The 19166-nt window shown below is 35.0% G+C and overlaps 1 protein-coding gene across 1 annotated transcript in view; it reads right to left on the bottom strand.

Annotated features, from left to right (window-relative positions):
• Positions 1-19166, bottom strand: part of TNNI3K (TNNI3 interacting kinase) — a 318208-nt gene that overhangs the window by 270544 nt on the left and 28498 nt on the right. Inside the window, 1 exon segment of the mRNA XM_059375142.1 lies at positions 8838-8948. Coding sequence (XP_059231125.1) covers positions 8838-8948 — 111 coding nt within the window.

The following is a 19166-nucleotide window of genomic DNA, read 5'->3' as shown; positions in this document are numbered from 1 at the left end:
CATGCAGATCTAAAAGACTAATGATTCTCCCTTATGGGTATGTTGGACTTCTTTTTTTGTGGAGTAGAATAAATTTAAATTCTGTTACTCTCTTTTGATGGGGTCAAACCTTATTAGATCGAGTTGAAATTCCTCCTTTATATTTTAAATGGGAGGGCCCTTATTGTGATGAGCACAGGGTGATGTATGGAAGTGCTGAATCACTGAGTTGTACACTTGAAACTACTATTATACTGTATGTTAATTAACTGCAATATAAATAAAAACTTAAAAAATAAAAAACTTAGAAAAAATCCACAAATACTTGGCAGATGCTGGGAGAAGAAAATAAAAGTTCTAGCTTAAATGAAGCTCTATTCGACTATTTAAAAATTTTGTTTTAACTTAAAGTAATAAAGATAATATTAACATATAAAAATAAATAAATAAATGAAAACTTAAAAAGATGTATTGAATGGGCAGAGAGATAATTTTAAAAACAAAACAATCATTATTTTTGTTTACATAGGCTGTGTACTTACTTCATTTTATAGATTTTATAAGAGAAATTTGTATGAAGCTATTCATGAAAATTGCTTGTGATTTTGTAAGCTACTTTCCTTATTAAAGGTATCCTTATAATCTCTTGTGCATTTACTGAGAGGAGAAATCATTTTCCTCATTCTGTGTGATTTGTAAAAGAACACTTGAATAATCATTAATTTAGTCGTTCAACAAACAATTATTAGAAACCTACTATATGCAAAAGCACAACACTGGAATCTGTGAGAGACATAAAGATTTTCACACGCAGTTCTTACGCTCAAGAAAAATATATAATGGCATAATAAAATAACCATGCTTATAAAACAAACAGTGTCAAATGCTATGAGAAAGGTATAGATAAAGTACTATTGGTGATTAGAAACGTGAAAACACATCGAGCTAGAGGAATCTAGCAATTTCATGAAGGCGGCATTTCAGCTGAACTTTGAGGATGGGTGGGAGAGGCAAACTATAAAGAGACTATAGTGTGATAAAAAGCATAGGGAATATAAATGCATAATAGTTCCTTTAATTTAGAGTGTGTGTTGTAAATGAAAAGCATGAACACCCATGGCTGAAAAAGTAGGAGAACTGGATCACCACTTAACCTCCTGCTGGGTGTGTTTCGGAGTCAGCAAGTTTCTTGGTCAGGGGAGTGACCAAAGCCATGTGTTAGACAATCTGGCAAAATCTCAGGAGAATTTAGGATAAAGTAGACTGTAAAAGATTGGAAGACAGGCCTTATAAGTCAGAATGCTATTGCAGGAAGTCCGGTAGGATAATGATGGTATGAATACAGAGTAAGATAATGACAGTATGAATCACAGAATGAAGGGACCTATTGACCACTACCAGTAATATCTTTGATTGCTCTGGACAAAAGATTTGCATCCATTGCCCTTTGTCTTATTTAGTTTGGATCCCTCCCCCCGTCCCAATTTCCTGGATAGCTTAATGTATGGTTTTCAGGAGAGAAATATGAAAATGATTCTTTAACTCTTGCCAGGATCTTTCTCAGATGTGGAAATCTGCAGTAATTATGAGACAGCTCACCCCAGAACTGAGGGAGCTAGTAGCCTGCTTCAGGGCACAGAAAAAAAGTAAAAGGCAGAAAGATTAAAGAGAACTTTAAGTAGTTACACTTGAATTGCATCTTAAAGCAACTCCAGAAAACTTTGTGTGACTTCCTTAATAGTTCCATGCTTTATAATGGCTATATTAGTCTGATACTCAGTTGTGAAAGAACAAGTGAAAAGAGGCAGAGGTGTCAATTACCTTTGAGGGATACCTCAGAAGAGAGATGCTGTGACAGAGGGCAGCTGTTGAGAGCCACTCGTGGGGGCTCTAGCCTCTCACTCCCACTACTCATACCTCAGAAATTTTCTAAAGGTTCTTTGGAGATCCATCAAAAGCAGCCATTCGGGAGAATAGCTTACACAATGTTTAGAAAAGATAAAATACTTAAAGAGCTCTACTCCCTAAATGCTGTCCCGGAATGGATCATACCTGAGAGAAAGTAGTTGGTACTCACCTCTACTTTATTACTATATTAAAGAACAGGTAGAAAGTATTGGTTTTCCCATGTATTCCTAATTGAGGGAACAAGAGTAGCAATTTCCTGCCATCCTGGGTCGTAGGGGCTTAGAGTTTCTGAAACTCTGGGGATATGACTTAAGCAAGCGATAGAAAGCTTGATTCATAACTCAGCCATCAAATTCCTGGTAGGGAATATGGCATTAAAAAAGGTTAAGTGCACATGCATTGAAATCTATAGCTGTTTCTTATCAGCTGTCACAGATACCTAGCACAGAGATTATTTCTGCCTAGCTGATACATTGCATAGCATGATTTATATATAAATATCTATCTTATCTTTATCTATCTATCCTTTTTTTAAAAGAATGTAGGGAGTACCTTGGATATTGGAATCAAAATCAGTGCACAGAAGGGTTGCCATAGAGAGGCAAATTCACACAAAATGCTGAATGTTTACAAAGATAATTCTCTTTCAGGTTGATTTGATTAGCAATAATCTTTGAATCTAATTTCTCAGGTAATGCTTCTTTCATCATTTGCCATGGTAGCAAGCTGATGAATACTTCATTTACATTTTTATTAGTCTATAAAGCTTTTCCTGCTTATGCTCTTTTACCTCACCCCAAAAGCAGTACTTAATGTTTAATAATAGTTAATTGAACCCATGGCAAAGATTTGAGTACAAAAAAAGTGACACTCAAGGTAATGTCCTCTTGTTATCAATCTTACAATTGATACACACTTAAGGTACTGCTTCTGAAACCATAAAATTACTGATTATGATATATAATCTATGATCTTAGTCTCTAGACCAAAAGCCTAGGCAGTAAGAGAGTGTATCCTTGCCTTTAATAAACAGTATTCTGTAATACTGAGCACGTTCAGTAATTAGGACATACAGCTTCTTAGTTTTGACGTCTGAGAAAACGACTCTTGAATGCCACAGGAGATGTGGTGTTTCTAAATCAGGTCTCAGTTCTCCAAGACTATGTGTATAATAAAGGTTTAGTTTCAGATTTAACCATTTGATATGAAGGTATATTAAACTTTGGCATCACAGTCTGCAAATGACTATTCAGACCAAGTTTAGAGTTCATGCCAAAGAATGTTAATTAGAGGGATGCCTGGGTGGCTCAGTCTGTTAAGCATCTGCCTTCAGCTCAGGTCATGATCCCAGGTCCTGGGATCTGGCCTCATGTCAGCTCCCTGCTCAGCGGGGATTCTGCTTCTCCTTCTGCCTAACCCCCCCCACCCCCACCCCACTCAAGCTCTCTCTCACTCTCTCTTTCTCTCTGTCTGAAATCATTAAATAAGATCTTTAAAAAAGGAAGGTAATTAGAATGCCTATCAATCATTCATGGCATTCACTAGAGTGATATATAAACAATTATTTATAATAACGTGCATTAACTGGTATATTTGGCCCTTGCTGTGCTTTCTGTGCCTGAATTGTAGTGGCCTGTGATGTTCATATAGGATTTGTTTCTCTGCCTGCAAAATTTTGGGAGACATCAGAGTTAAGGCAATGGTGTTGCACACTATGAAATGACTCAGGGTTCATTCAGAATGGAGTTCATAAGGGACTTGTCTATTCATTAGACTGGAGGCAGATCCAATACTTTTTAGTTATAAAATTCCTGAGCACATTATCTCTTTAAGAAAGAGAGAGAGAGACAGACCACATTTTACAATTCTGAGCATTCACTTGTTTGTGCCTTTGGGGAGAAAACTAAAGCCATTTTAAAAGAAATAACTTAGAAAGAGTCAGAAGCTTCATGGTAAACAAAACTCTCTCCCAAAACATTCAGATGATTTAGTTAAGAATGAACTGGAACAACATCAATTGCATTTCCTTGAAATCAGAAATAAATTCCAAAATAACTGGGAAGCATTTCTGAAGTAGTGTTTGGATAAGTGTTTACAATCTGAAAAAAGGATAAGGTAGGATAGCATAAATTCAGCTATAAAAATAATACTCTCACCTGCACAAAGTGTATATGAAACTGTGACTTTCTGTGAGAAATAAAACACTCCACAGCCCCTATACATTATATATTGTGTCATCCCAGACATGCTTTTCTGCTTGCTATTCAAACAGTTGTCTACAGCTGCAGATAATTGATTTGTCTCCTGATAACTTTAGAAACTACTGTATGAAACACCAAAGTGTAGCAGCTTTTACAAGTTATTTGACTAAGCATAAAGTGTTTTACACTTTGGGTGTGTGTGTGTGTGTGTGTGTGTGTACGTGTGTGTGTGGTGGCCCACATACATGCATTATACATCCATGGGTACTGGTGCCCATATACTAAGAACCATATAAAATTATTCTTCTATTAATTAATGTTGCTTAAATTGTATATGTAACAATGTCTGGGCTTTAGATAGTAAGATACTCAGCTTATGCTTTGTTTTCTGAATATATTTTCTGTGTCATGGCTGTAAGCCCGTTTTAGCAACACATACAAGAGTCAAGAGGGAATAATTGTTCTTTTATTTACAAGACTACAGATTTGAGTAGATTTGAGTCCTACTCATCTCATTTATTTATTGTCTGAATGGTCCTGTGGGAGTCATTTAATTTCTTTAATCCTTAGTTTCTTCATTGATAAACTAAGTGTAATGGTAGCCATCTAACAGTAGAGCCAAATAACAAATGCACATGAATAATTAAGCACTACCAAATGTTAGCTAATATTTTTCATTTTCATGGTTGAGGGAGCATATGACGTATGTGTCTCCTGGATGCAAAGGGGAGAAAAGGGTTTAATGCATTTTTGTAGTTTGCTAACAGGATCTTGGGACTTGTATAAAGCAGCATATGCACATGTATTTTTTTGATGGATAAATCAGGGAGAAGTAGTAAGACCCAGGACAAGCACCATTTGCTTCCTTTTCAAAGCACAGTAAGCCTAAGTCTGAGTCTCAAATTGCAATCACCGTGTCTAGGAATCCACAGCACATGTTTTCTTCTATTATTGAAGGAGGCAGCTGCCTAGTCAATGTAAATTTTATTGTAAAATTATTTAATAGAATTCACAATTATGGGAGGACAAACACACTTGAGACACTAATGGAGGTTCTGAATTTTATATGTGTAGACAAAGAGGGCTGTCAGACTTAGCATCAGTTATTGTTGCACAGAGACAGGTTGGCAATAAAAGAAAGTGACTACTAATGAAAGGGAACTCCCACTGATGCACTGCCACCATCTCTGCTAACGAAGAGTGAAAAATAGGAGTGAAATAAGCAGCTAAATAAAAACTGTATGTATTTTATACCATTGTATTCATTGTCCTTTCTATACCATTTGATATTCAGGATCCTTTATCTACTGAAATTCTCTCCACTCCTAATTACTGTGATAGCAAAATCTCCTTGTTTTCCTCGCACCACTATAACCAATGCTTCTTTGTCCTTCAGTGGCTGTTCAGTAATTCTGCAAGTCTCTATGGATAGGGGCTCAGTGCTTCGCTATTAGACCCAATTTATAACTTTCAGCTATCCTGGTTTCAAATACCACCTCTTCACATATAATTTTCAAAAACTTATACTAAACCTCAATTTCTCTGTTGAATGCTAGTTGTGTATTTTGTTATGTTGTGTATTAATTGTGTGTTGTTATGTTGTGTATTAATCATAAATGATTAATGAATATTTCCACTTGAAAATTTGGATGTTGTCAGTAGATCAACATGTTGGAGCAAATTGATTTCTCCTCCAAATTGATTCCTTTACCCAATCTTCTATCTCTGTCTGTTTAATCATTATATCATCACTCTGCAATCCGTACTAAACACTTTGTTCAAAGAAATCCTCTTCAATATGTTATTTATCAAATCTCCAGTCATTATCTTGTTCAAAAAGTCTCAATGGCTTGTCATTTCCTGTTGGAAAAAAAATCCTATTGTCTGTAAGTGTCTTTAAAGAGGAGGAATTTCTGTCTTCTATTTATCTCTTTATCTACCACACCATCTAGGCATGAGTGTTATAAAACATACACAATAATTGTTTATTGAATTGAATTAAACTCCTTGGACTTATATTTTTAGTTTCCTTTGTCTGGTCCATTCCTAATAACCAAATTTACTTGTAGGGACTCTTCACAATCTGTTCACCTAACGTTATTTTTACTCTCCTCTAAATGTGTTCAACTCATTCTCCTGACCATTTTTGGACATGAGTCCTCTTTTCTCTGTCTAGTTCTCACTACTCTTTAAAGTTCAGCCCAACTTCAAAACCTCTCTCATAAATCCTTCCCCAGCTCTTTCAGTCCATGTTGATCTCTATTCCCAGTGAATTCTTAACACTTTTCATTTTGTGTTGCCATTTCTTGCTATTTAATTATCACATTTCTAATTGTTCCTAATTACCATACTCACTCTGATCTTTGACTCTTTCCCCTTCTGTCCTTTCTATCTTACTTTTGAATTGTTTATGATTTTTCCTGTGTATTAATTTTGTGTGTCCAGCTACACTATAATGCCTTAGAGGAAAAAAGTATGTCACATTTTCTTATATCATTCCTATATTCTAGCATTATGCTATAGAAAAAGTAGAGGTTCAAAAATATTTATTAAATGAATAAATGAATATTGGGGAAAGAAAATATATTAAAAGTGAATATGTATTGCAATTAATAGCTTTGGAAAAATAATTCAAAGATAAAAATTCTGCATTTGAATATGATGCTTGTAGGTTTTTTGAGTATCATTTTCTTTTATTATCTGATTTGTACCTTAATTAGTTCATTAGATAAGAAGGGAATAAAGGTTAATGTATATACACCTGCTTTATGCAGCAGCAGTGATTGACAATAAAAGTCACTAAATGTTAACAACAGCTAAAAAGGAAGTTGGAGAATCCACGAAGAAAGGCAAGACAAGAGTAGCAGCCTATCTGGAATAATTTTGGTAAAATTTGCCCTAAGGCTGGTAGAATTTTATTTCCTTCCACACCATGATTTACAAAGCAAGAAAATAGCTATCTGAATAGGAGATGAAGAGACCAAGCTCTTAACCACCTTGCTTTTGAAACTTGTAATTCTATCCCTCACAAATGTAATCAACTCAGCAGTAGACAAAAGGATTCTGCCATAACACCCCCACTTCCTCAACCGCGCCAGCATTAAGAGATTGAATATATCTCCCTGGAACTTAATGTCTACCTCAACAATTCTTCCACCCACACTTTTTAATGTTTACCTTCCATTACTTTATCACTGGCCTCAGTTGTTCTCTTTTTTGGAAAACACTGGTATTTAGGCGATTCTAAAGAAATTTCCCCTTTTATAAGTAACACAGATTCACTTATATTTACAGTGAATCGCACCAAAAAGGTCTATTTGGGGGGAGAAATAAGACCTAGTAAGAGGTGGAAATGTCAGCATGAAGGAAATTATTTTGCTCTCAATGAGATATGTTAATATTTATTGAATGTAAGAGTGCTTTACAGTGATGCTGTTAAGGAAGATGGATCACACCCATTTTATAGGTTTTATGTATGATTTTATATGTAGCTCTGCTTGCTCACAGTTGGCATATATATATATGTGTGTGTTAGGGAAGAAAGTACAATTTAACTTGTAACGTGACTAAAAGGGAGAAATAGATAACTATTTAATAATAAAGATATTGTTGTTATCACAAATGACATACAGTGTGAAAATCATGGGATTTTGAGTAAACTGACCAGGATTCCAGACATGGCTCTTTTCCTCAATGGCTTTACAATATGTAAAGACAATGGCTATAGAAGAGCCATGGTTTTATATCTACAAAATGGCAGTGACATTAAAAGCTATTTCATGAGGATTTGTGAGTAGATTAAATAAATAATACAAAGTGCTTTGTATGTACAAAATTAATATTTTAGTAATTAGATCTAAGATAAGATCCAGAGTCTTTCCCATAGTCTTTAAAAACACTTTGTGATATTGTTTGTAAGCATCCACCTGACCTCATCTCCATCACTTTATCTCTAGCTCATACCACACTAATAACTTTGGCTTACTTGTGTCCCTGAAACACATCTAATTCTTTTCTGTCACAGGGTCTTTGCATGTATTATCACATATATTTTATATATAGTTTCACTATGTAGTTTATTTTAAATGGTGTCCACTTCTTCACTCTGTATTTTACCTTGTTTTATTTTTCTAGTACATATTACTAACTGATATTATATGTTTTCTTTTCTTTATTGTCTATCTCATTCTCCACAGCTAAATTCTAAGAAAATGGAGTTTTGTCTAATTTTTTACTACTCTTACCTCAAAACTAGAACAACACATTGTGGCACAACAGATGCTTAATAAATCAAATAATACATAAGTGAATGAATGATATTTCATTATTAAACCACGAGACAATCTGAAAAGTGTTTTATATAGATTCTCTAATTTAATCATTAAATAAGCCTATTATAATTTCTATTTCATAAATGAAAAAAAGTGATGACAGTAACTTGTTTGAGGTAAACACAGCAAGTGATTGCCTGACTCCAAAATCTATGCTCTTAATCACTTCTATAAAGCCTGTGTGTATCCAGCTATCTTTATATTAATTGATGTTTGATTAAATTGTTACAAAACAGCCTGAACTGACTATGAAAAGAACATTTATATAGCTTAACTTGGTCCTCAAAATAAATGTATGTGTTCAGTAGCTGAAAAATAAATCAACTTCTAGAATCTGAAAAGCACCTTTTGAAAATAGTTAAGATCAAGAATCAAAAGAGTCAGGTCTGTTTTCACAGGTGACCAAGGTGAGACTTACCTCCAGATGACCCGCTATTGTAGCAATATGAAGGGCAGTGAGGCCACCATACCCAACCTGCTGTATGTCAGCTCCACTGTGAAGTAGAGAAGTGATCAATTCTGCACTGTCCTGTAAAGAAACACATCTTTAGTGTTACTTTTCTACTAATAGCAGGTTTGGACACTCTGCAACAGGATATATCGATTCGCTGACTGTCAGCCAGTTTAGGTGCTCAAAGAAAACCTAAGTGTGATTTCTGGCATAAGAGCGCATGAGACAGCAAAGAGCAGCTCTCAAATGGTTGAAATGTATGAACAAATGACAAGGCTATTCAGTTTCAATCAATCCTCTACCACTTGACCATGAAAGATAGAAAGGACATTACCTATGGTGAGGCTCTTGCAAACTCAACTCAATCGTATGTGTAGGTCACTCCAATAAATGTGCTTTCTCTGGCAGCTGCATGATTGGACTGACTGCAGTGGACTATTTCCTGGTAATTCAGTAATTGCTTCTTCTCTACATATGTGTCATGGCTCCTATACATAATTAATGACACATAGTGTCATAAACCTATACATAATTAATCAGTAGTGTCTTTCCTAACTTGACTCATTTTGACAGTGAAGATGTTTGAGGGAGAATTTAGGCCTTTGAGTTAGAATAATTTATGCAATCGCCAAAGAGATGCTTACTTTCCTCATACTATTATTTGCATTGTATTTCTGTCTTTGGAGAGATAGGGAACTTTTCACAATATTAATCGCAATTTACATTCACTGAATTTTTATTATGTAATTAACCTTTCATATGCATTAACTTATTTAAACTTGGTACATGGTAGGGCCTTCAAAATGGTTAATAAAAAACAAAATAAAAAGTAAATATTTCTCTAAGTTAGCCTACAAAAAATTACTATTATATAATTTATTTTATAAGTCAGAGTGATATGGATGGTCATATTCATAAAACCCCAAAATTGGAAGGGAATACAAAAAAAGATCTACATGTTTAACCCTTTCTCTAAGTAAAGTAAGAATTCAAACAACAACTTCTTTAATACTTTAATAGGTCTCAAACACTCTCTGTGGCAAGAAAGTCAAGTCCTCATGAGATAGGCCATTGCACTTATCCATAAACATATTATTTCAAATACTGTTGGTTAGGAAAATCCACTCATTTAAAAAAAAAAAAAGTTGATTTCTTAAACCTGTTACATGTAACTGAAAAAAGAAGTTATAAAAAAGTGAAAAAACTTTGGTAAAGAATTCTAAATAGCAAAATTAATGTTATAGTTTCCAAATTTTCTACTCTGCATACCTGTATTTTAAATTTACCTCTGTATTTAAATTTTACCTCTGCATACTCTGCATTCCATTGGCCCCTTCTTTTCAGATATAGACTTACATTTTCTCCATTCTTTTTTTTTCCCACTAAAGCTAAGCTAATTTTATCTCTGTCCTTGCCTTCATTTTCTCAGCTTCCATAAAAAGTTATTGATAATCACTCCTGACAGCTGTGATTCATTTCTTTAGTAATCTCTAACTATGTATACCCAAATCTTACATAAATCCCAACTGAGTTCACTATGCTCCTTGCACATTGAATTTTGCTCTTTCTCATACCATCTCTTCTCCCTTTGTGCTTGCCTTATATTATTGAGAGAAATTGCCATGCTAGTATCTTCTACCTAAGACAGAAGGACTCACCACTGTCCTAAAATCACCTATTCAGTTTCAGAAGGTAACCTTGTTTACCAAATCCAATGTCAGTCCTTCTCTCTATACTCAGATGATCTCTTTCTTCTTGCCTCCTCTCTTTGTCTGCCTTCAAAAAGTGAACTGAGCCTCAAGACACTTTCTCATTCCAAATGCCACCTTTGGAAATTTGTACACAATCAGATAACTTCACTTTTAGTCCAAATTCCTCTAAGTCCAAATCCCAAATTCCATACATCCTGCCTATCGATAACATCTCAAATTAAAAATTAAAAATTGCTCTTGTAAATACCATTCATAATTTTCCCAGTGTTATTTGTCATCTCCTAGCTCTTATACACATTAATGACATTTTCTTACTCTAAATATCACTGAGTCCTTTGACTTAATCAGTTTCAGAATTCTGTTGGTTCTAACTCACTAGTATTTCCTATACTTTCTTATTTCTGACATCACCCTCCATTTTATAGTCTTTTCACTAGTCTCTGTGATTAAGCCTTTTCCTACTGCAGTCCAGCCTCCATTCTGCTACTAAATAATTATTTTATACACAGTTTTGATGACATTATTCTCTTTTTCAATAAACCTTTCATACACTTAACAAACACTTCTTGAATATATATGACATGTGAAACTGTTCTGAGCAGGGAAACATGGCACTGAATAAGACAGTTAAATTTCTGCCTTCATGGAACTTATATTTTTACTGTGTATATGTAAGAGGAAAGAGAAAAAATAAAAAATAAACAAGACAGTGTGTGGGTAGCTCAGTCAGTTGAGCATCCAAGTCTTTATTTTGGCTCAGATTATGATCTCAGGGTCCTGGGACTGAGCTCCTCATCAGGCTCCACATTCAGTCGGGAGTCTGCTTGGGATTCTCTCTCTCCCCTCTCTCTCCTGTCCCTGTTCCTCTGCCCCTCCCCCCCTCCAGGCACATGCTTTCTCTCCAAAATAAATAAAAATAAATAAATAAGCATATAAAAATATTATATACAGTATTATAAAGTACCAATGACTGTGAAGGAAAACTATCAAATAATAACATGGCTACTTTAAATTAAGCAGTCAGGGAAAGCTTTACTTCTCTGATAAGGTACACTTTGAGATAAATGGTAAATAGCAAAAAAAAAAAAAAAAAAAAAAAAAAAAAAAAAAAAAAGAAATCCAAGCCACAATTTCAAGGATAGCCACTGAAGATTAAGGAGCAGCTAAATGTGAAACACATAATTTCCTAAGATGGAAATAAACTTGGTATGTTTGAAAGCCAGTGTATTGTAGAAAGTTAAAAATAAAGAAAGGATAAGTAGTGTTCAAGAGGAGGTCTAAGACATCTGATCTTATAGGGTCTTGTAGGTCAGGGTATTTGGTGTTTGAATTTTTCCCAAGTACTATAGCTGGCAGGAGAATGACATGATAATGAGTTAGGGAAGAATCAGGAAGATGTGGTTTTTGAGGTAGAAATAAAATATTTTATTTTTCACATGTGAAGTTTGAGATCCTTATGGTTAAGACTGTGGGTACTAGAATTACCTCCCTAAGTTAGAACCCCAGCTCTGCTAATGACTATGTTAACTGGAGCAAGTTGCATAACTCCTTTATACTAAGTTCCTTGGTTATAAATAAAGGGGAAAGTAACTGTATGTCCTGATGTGATACACATACAAGCTATGCATTCACAACTGATGTGATAATACATTCAAAGTACTTGAAATACATTCAGAATACTTGGAAGGTACCTGGCAAAGTAATGCTCAATAAACTCATTGTCATTGGACAAATAAGACTGGGGTTCAGTTCGGTCCTTAGTGAAATCTTCCAAATAAGAAAGTGAGTTGATTCCATCATCTAACTCCTGTTTTTCCTTTGTCTTTACCTTCTCCCTACAACTTCATGTCCTCAGCTTCATTAGTTACTCCCTGAATTAGTCAAAGTATTAAAACATAGGAAAACTCTGAAGCATTACTGGAAATAGGAAATGTCTATCAGTACTGCTTCATCCAGGAAAAAAAAAAAGTAATTCACAGGAATTAACTCCAACATCATGAATAACTATTATTTTTAAATGGTGAGGACTAAAGACAGTTAAGGGCTAAAGCCTCTGAGGTAAATAAAAAGATATCACCTTAAAACATTTTCCCTTGCAGATGGGTAGGCATTTAAATTCAGGGAAATGGAGAAAGTCTTTGTAAGCACAAAATCACTTTTTAAAATAGAAGAAAAACATGATAAACTTAATCAAATAAAAGTATTAAAAGTACAATAAGATAAATGACAAATTGGAGAACTATTCACAATATATAACACTTACAAGTGGTTTGTATATTTAATATATGAAGAACTTGTAAAATCCACAGAGAGATGGATACTCTTTATCAACAAATATCTATTAATGAATGTCTACCTTATAATAAGCTCTTTACTAGGCTATGTTAAAATAATTACACAGAAAGCAATGGAATATATGAAATACTTATCAGATTGTAGTAATGCACATCCATCCTTTTCTCAACTATCTTTATATTTTTTCTTACTTGGCCAAAATTTGTGGAATGTAAGAGGAAGTATGTCATGATTTCTTCAGAATAGTCAAATGGTGAGGTCAGTCTGAAGTACTATTCTTTCATATCTTGTTTAGATTTCTCAAGTTGACCTTCGATTGACCTAAAATTTTTTTTTACTAGGTAGTATAAAGATAGAGCTATGCTAAAGAGAACGTAACAAAAATGTTTATTATGGGCTAAATGCCATATAAAATGTTTTACTGACATCATCTATTCCAGATTCACAACTTACCTATGAGAAAAATACTATGGCCCTTACCATGGCTGATAGTAGTCAGACTCAAAGAATTTAAAGTACTTGTAGAAACTCAAGGAGATTGGAAGTGTTGGAGCTAGACATAAATTCTGGTCTGTTCAACTCCGAAGATCATGCTTCACAGTGGAAGATCCATTGTGCTTTAGTTGATCTTTCCTTAGTTCCAATATCAAAGAGAGGATGTACTTTTGCAGTATTTTGTTGCATTTAAATGATGAGCCCCAAATATTTTTCCCTTGCTCCACTGAAGTATTGAGTTCTAATGGAATAATTTTAAAAGTCAGCAATATGGTGCAGACATTCATATAAAATAACATAGATAAATTTTAAATATGACAAAGCTGAACTTACTAATTGTTTGGACTCTATAATATATAACAAGTATCTAAGGGCAAATTTTTTAAAAGAACAACCCTGAAGAATTGGATAGGGAATAGCCTTCTGGAGAACTGACAGGTTTTCCCTTATGCAGTATCTAGCCAAATTTACACCATGAGTATTCAATGGAACACACAGCAGCATTCTAAAGTGTGGGATGAATAAGTCTCTGTTATGCATTAATGTGTATAATATTAATTAGTTACTTTTAAAGATATTTTTTACAAATTCAACATCATTTTATTATAAAAACTTAACAATTTGGATATAGAAGAAATACATTTAAACATATAAAGTCCATGCATAACAAATTTATAGCTAACATCATACTCAATTTTGAAATTTTGAAAAATTTTCCTATAATACCAGCAATAAGAGAAGGATGCCACCTTCACCACTCTTATTCAATGTAGTACTGGAAGTTCTAGCTGGAATAGGCAAGATAAAGAAATAAAACATCTAAATTAGAAAGGAAGAAGTAAAATGTTTTATTTTTCAGAAGAGATTTTCTTTTATAATTAATTATTTTAATTAAAATATAATGTATTATTTGCCCCAGGGGTATAGGTCTATGAATCGTCAGCACTTCACAGCACTCACCATAGCACATACCCTCCCCAATGGCCATGATGCAACGACCTTCTCCATAGCCCCCCCAGCAACCCTCAGTTTGTTTTGTGAGATTGAGTCTCTTATGGTTTGTCTCCCTTCCAATCCCATCTTGTTTCATTTTTTGCCTTCCCTACCCCCCAAACCCCCCACTCTGCCTCTCAAATTTCTCATATCAGGGAGACCATATGATAATTGTCATTCTCTGATTGACTGATTTCACTCAGCATAATACCCACTAGTTGCATATGCGTCGTTGCAAATGGCAAGATTTCATTTCTTTTGGTGGCTGCATTATATATATATATATATATATATATATATATATATATATCCATTCATCTGTTGATGGACATCTAGGTTCTTTTCATACTTTGGCTATTGTGGACATTGCTTTGCTGCTATAAACATTTGGAAGCACGTGCCCCTTTGGATCACTATGTTTGTATCTTTAGGGTAAATACCCAGTAGTGCACTTGCTGGATCATAAGGTAGCTCTATTTCAACTTTTTGAGGAACTTCCATGCTGTTTTCCAGAGTGGGTGCTCTAGCTTGCATTCCCACCAACAGTGTAGGAGGGTTCCCCTTTCTCTGCATCCTCGTCAGCATCTGTTATTTCCTGACTTGTTAATTTGAGCCATTCTGACTGATGTGAAGTGGTATCTCATTGTGGTTTTGATTTGTATTTCCCTGATGCTGAATGATGTGGAGCATTTTTTCATGTGTCTGTTGGCCATCTTTGCAGAATATCTGTTCATGTGCTCTACCCATATCTTGATTGGATTATTTGTGCTTTGGGTGTTGAGTTTGATAAGCTATTTAGAGCTTTTGGATACTATTCCCTTATCTGATATGGCGTTTGCAAATATCTTCTCCCATTCTGTCAGGTGTCTTTTGGTTTTGTTGACTGTTTCTTATGCCGTGCAAAAGCTTTTGATCTTGGTGAAGTCCCAAGAATTCATTTTTGCCCTTGCTTCCCTTGCCTTTGGTGATGTTTCTGGGAAGAAGTTGCTGCAGCTGAGGTTGAAGAGGTTGCTGCCTGTATTCTCCTCAAGGATTTTGATAGATTCCTGTCTCACATTGAGGTCCTTCATTCATTTTCGAGTCTATTTTCATGTGTGGTGTAAGGAAATGGTCCAATTTCATTTTTCTGCATGTCGCTGTCCAATTTTTCCAACACCATTTATTGAAGAGGCTGTCTTTTTCCCATGGACATTCTTTCCTGCTTTGTCGAAGATTAGTAGACCATAGAGTTGAGGGTCCATTTCTGGGATCTCTATTCTGTTCCATTGATCTATGTGTCTGTTTTTGTGCCAGTATCATACTGTCTCGATGATGACAGCTTTGTAATAGAGCTTGAAGTCCGGAACTGTGATGTCTCCAACTTTAGCTTTCTTGTTCAATATTCCTTTGGCTATTCGAGGTCTTTTCTGGTTCCATATAAATTTTAGCATTATTTGTTCTATTTCTTTGAAAAAAATGGTTGGGATTTTGATTGGGATTGCATTAAAGGTGTAGATTTCTTTAGGTAGCATATACATTTTCACAGTATTTGTTCTTCCAATCCATGAGCATGGAACATTTTTCCATTTCTTTGTATCTTCCTCAAATTCTTTCATGGGTACTTTATAGTTTTCTGAGTATAGATTCTTAGCCTCTTTGGTTAGGTTTATTCCTAGGTATCTTAGAGTTTTGGGTGCAATTGTAAATGGGATTGACCCATTAATTTCTCTTTCTTCTGTCTTGTTGTTGGTGTAGAGAAATGCAACTGATTTCTGTGCATTGATTTTATATGCTGACACCCTACTGAATTCCTGTACAAGTTCTATTAGATTTGGAGTGGAGTATTTTGTGTTCTTCTTTGCTGATTTGGATGTCTTTAATTTCTTTTTGTTGTCTGATTGCTGAGACTAGGACTTCTAGTACTGTGTTGAATAGCAGTGGTGATGACGGACATCCCTGCTGTGTTCCTGACCTTAGCAGAAAAGCTCTCAGTTTTTCTACATTGAGAATGATATTTGTGGTGGGTTTTTCATAGATGGCTTTGATAATATTGAGGTATGTGCCCTCTATCCCTACACTTTGAAGAGTTTTGAGGAGGAAGTGGTGCTGTACTTTGTCAAATGTTTTTTCAGCATCTATTTAGAGAATCATATGGTTCTTGTTCTTTCTTTTATCAATGTATTTTATCACATTGATTGATTTGCGGATATTGAACCAACCTCGCAGACCTGGAATAAATCCCACTTGGTCATGGTGAGTAATCCATTTTATGTACTGTTGGATCCTATTGGCTAGTATTTTGGTGAGAATTTTCGCATTTGTGTTCATCAAGGATATTGGTCTGTAATTCTCTTTTTTGATGGGGTCTTTGTCTGGTTTTGGGATCAAGGTGATGCTGGCCTCATAAAATGAGTTTGGAAGTTTTCCTTCCATTTCTATTTTTTGGAATAATTTCAGGAGAATAGGAATTAATTCTTCTTTAAGTGTTTAGTAGAATTTCCCTGGAAAGCTGTCTGGCCCTGGGCTTTTGTTTGTTTGGAGATTTTTGATGACTGTTTCAATCTCCTTACTGGTTATGGGTCTGTTCAGGTTTTCTATTTCTTCCTGGGTCAGTTGTTGTAGTTTATATGTCTCTAGGAATGCATCCATTTCTTCTGGATTGTCAAATTTGGTGGCGTAGAGTTGCTTATAGTATGTTTTAATAATTGTTAGTATTTCTTTGGTGTTGGTTGTGATTCTTCCTCTTTCATTCATGATTTTATTTACTTGGGTCCTTTCTTTTTTCTTTTTGGTAAGTTTGGCCACAGGGGTTTATCAATCCTATTAATTCTTTCAAAGAACCAGCTCCTAGTTTTGTTGATTTGTTCTACTCTTCTCTTGGTTTCTATTTCATTGACTTCTGCTCTGATCTTTATTATTTCTCTTCTCCTGCTGGGTTAGGCTTTCTTTGCTGTTCTTTTTCTAGCTCCGTTTGGTGTAGGGTTAGGTTGTGTACTTGAGACCTTTCTTGTTTCTTGAGAAAGTCTTGTATGGCTATATTTTTTCCTCTTAGGACTGCCTTTGCTGTGTCCCACAGATTTTGAACAGTTGTGTTTTCATTTCATTTGTTTCCATGAATTTTTTTCAATTCTTCTTTAATTTCCTCTTGTGATTGAGTTCTAGCTTCAGAGCATTGTGGTCTGAAAATATGCAGGGAATGATCCCAGTCTTTCAGAACTGGTTGAGACTTGATCTGTGACCCAGAGTGTGATCTATTCTGGAGAAAGTTCCATGTGCACTAGAGAAGAATATGCATTCTGTTGTTTTGGGATGGAATATTCTGAATATATCTGTGATATCCATCTGCTCCAGTGTGTCATTTAAGAACTTTATTTCCTTGTGGATCTTTTGCTTAGATGATCTGTCCATTTCAGTCAGGGGGTGTTAAAGTCACCTACTATTATTGTATTATGGTCGTTGTGTTTTTTTGATTTTGCTATTAATTTGTTTATACAGTTGGCTGCTCCCATGTCAGGGGCATAGATATTTACAATTTTTAGATCTTCTTGTTGAACAGTTTTAAGGATTTATTTATTTATGAGAGACAAGTTGTGGAGCAAAGGGCAGATGGAGAGGGAGAGAGTCTTAAGCAGACTCTGTGACCTGTGCAGAGCCAGAGGTGGGGCCTGATTTTATGACCTTGAGAGCATGACCTGAGACAAAACCAAGTGTCGAACCAAGAGTCCAAGAGTCCACTGTTTAACCACCTGTGCCACCCAGGAATTCTTGTACGCTATTTGTTTTTAAACAAAAGAGATCCATGTGTGGTTGAGTAAGGCTTGGACAAATCTGTCCAGCAAATCCTTGATAAAGTGGATTTGTGATACAATAGACCATTAAAGTTTTATGTAAATGGGTAAAATCTTTTTGTAATGTTAGCAAGTCCGATTTTCTTCTATGCATAAAACTGTAACACAGCATCTAATATCCTGCCTGGTTGTTAGCTCTGTGATTGTTACAACAGATAAAGCCAAGATGAGTACCCATTTCTGTCAGAGAGCTTAGATTCTCTACCACAAAATCTCATAAGTTAAATACACATACACACACACACACACACAAACACTTGCTCAGGTTATTTGTTTGTTTGTTTGTTTTGCTAAATTTATTTCAGAGTAAAAAATAAACTGGGAATTTTTAATGTCTAAAATTTACATTCTTCTGATTATGGAAATATGTCCTCTGGAGGTTATAAAACATGGCACTAATTCATTTATAATCTTCTCAAATAGATGTGTTCTGACCAAAAGAATGTGGTAGAAATAAACTATGTTTCTCTAAGGCTAGGTCATAAAAAGCAACATATATTCCTTCTATTTTCTGGAAAACTTACTCTTGAAGCTATTAGCACCATGTAAGAAGTCTGACTACCTTGAGGCAGCCAAGCTATAAGGAGTCCCAGGTTATGCAGAAAAGCTGCATATCATTTACAAACTTCCCAATTAAATGACCCAGCTACAGCCAGACTTACAGTCATTCCAGCCCAAGTACCAGATATGTGAAGCCTTCAGGGGATTCCAGTTCCCTGGTTGATGAAGTACCCCAGTCATTTATGTCTTCTCAGCTGAGGCCCTAAATACCATTGAGCAGAATCAAGCCATCCCTGCTGTGTCTTGTCAGAATTCTTGAGCTGAGAATCCATAAGAATAATAAAATAACTGTTGTATTAGAGGACTAAGTTTGGGGTGATTTGTTATGCTTCAACAGACAACTAGAACATGTCATTGCAGAAAATGTAGAAAATAGAGTAAAAGAATAAATAGCAATTTATAACCTGTAGTAC

The sequence above is a fragment of the Mustela nigripes genome, chromosome 14, assembly GCF_022355385.1.
Source record: "Mustela nigripes isolate SB6536 chromosome 14, MUSNIG.SB6536, whole genome shotgun sequence".
NCBI lineage: Eukaryota > Metazoa > Chordata > Mammalia > Carnivora > Mustelidae > Mustela > Mustela nigripes.
This window is presented reverse-complemented; position numbering and strand designations above follow the sequence as displayed.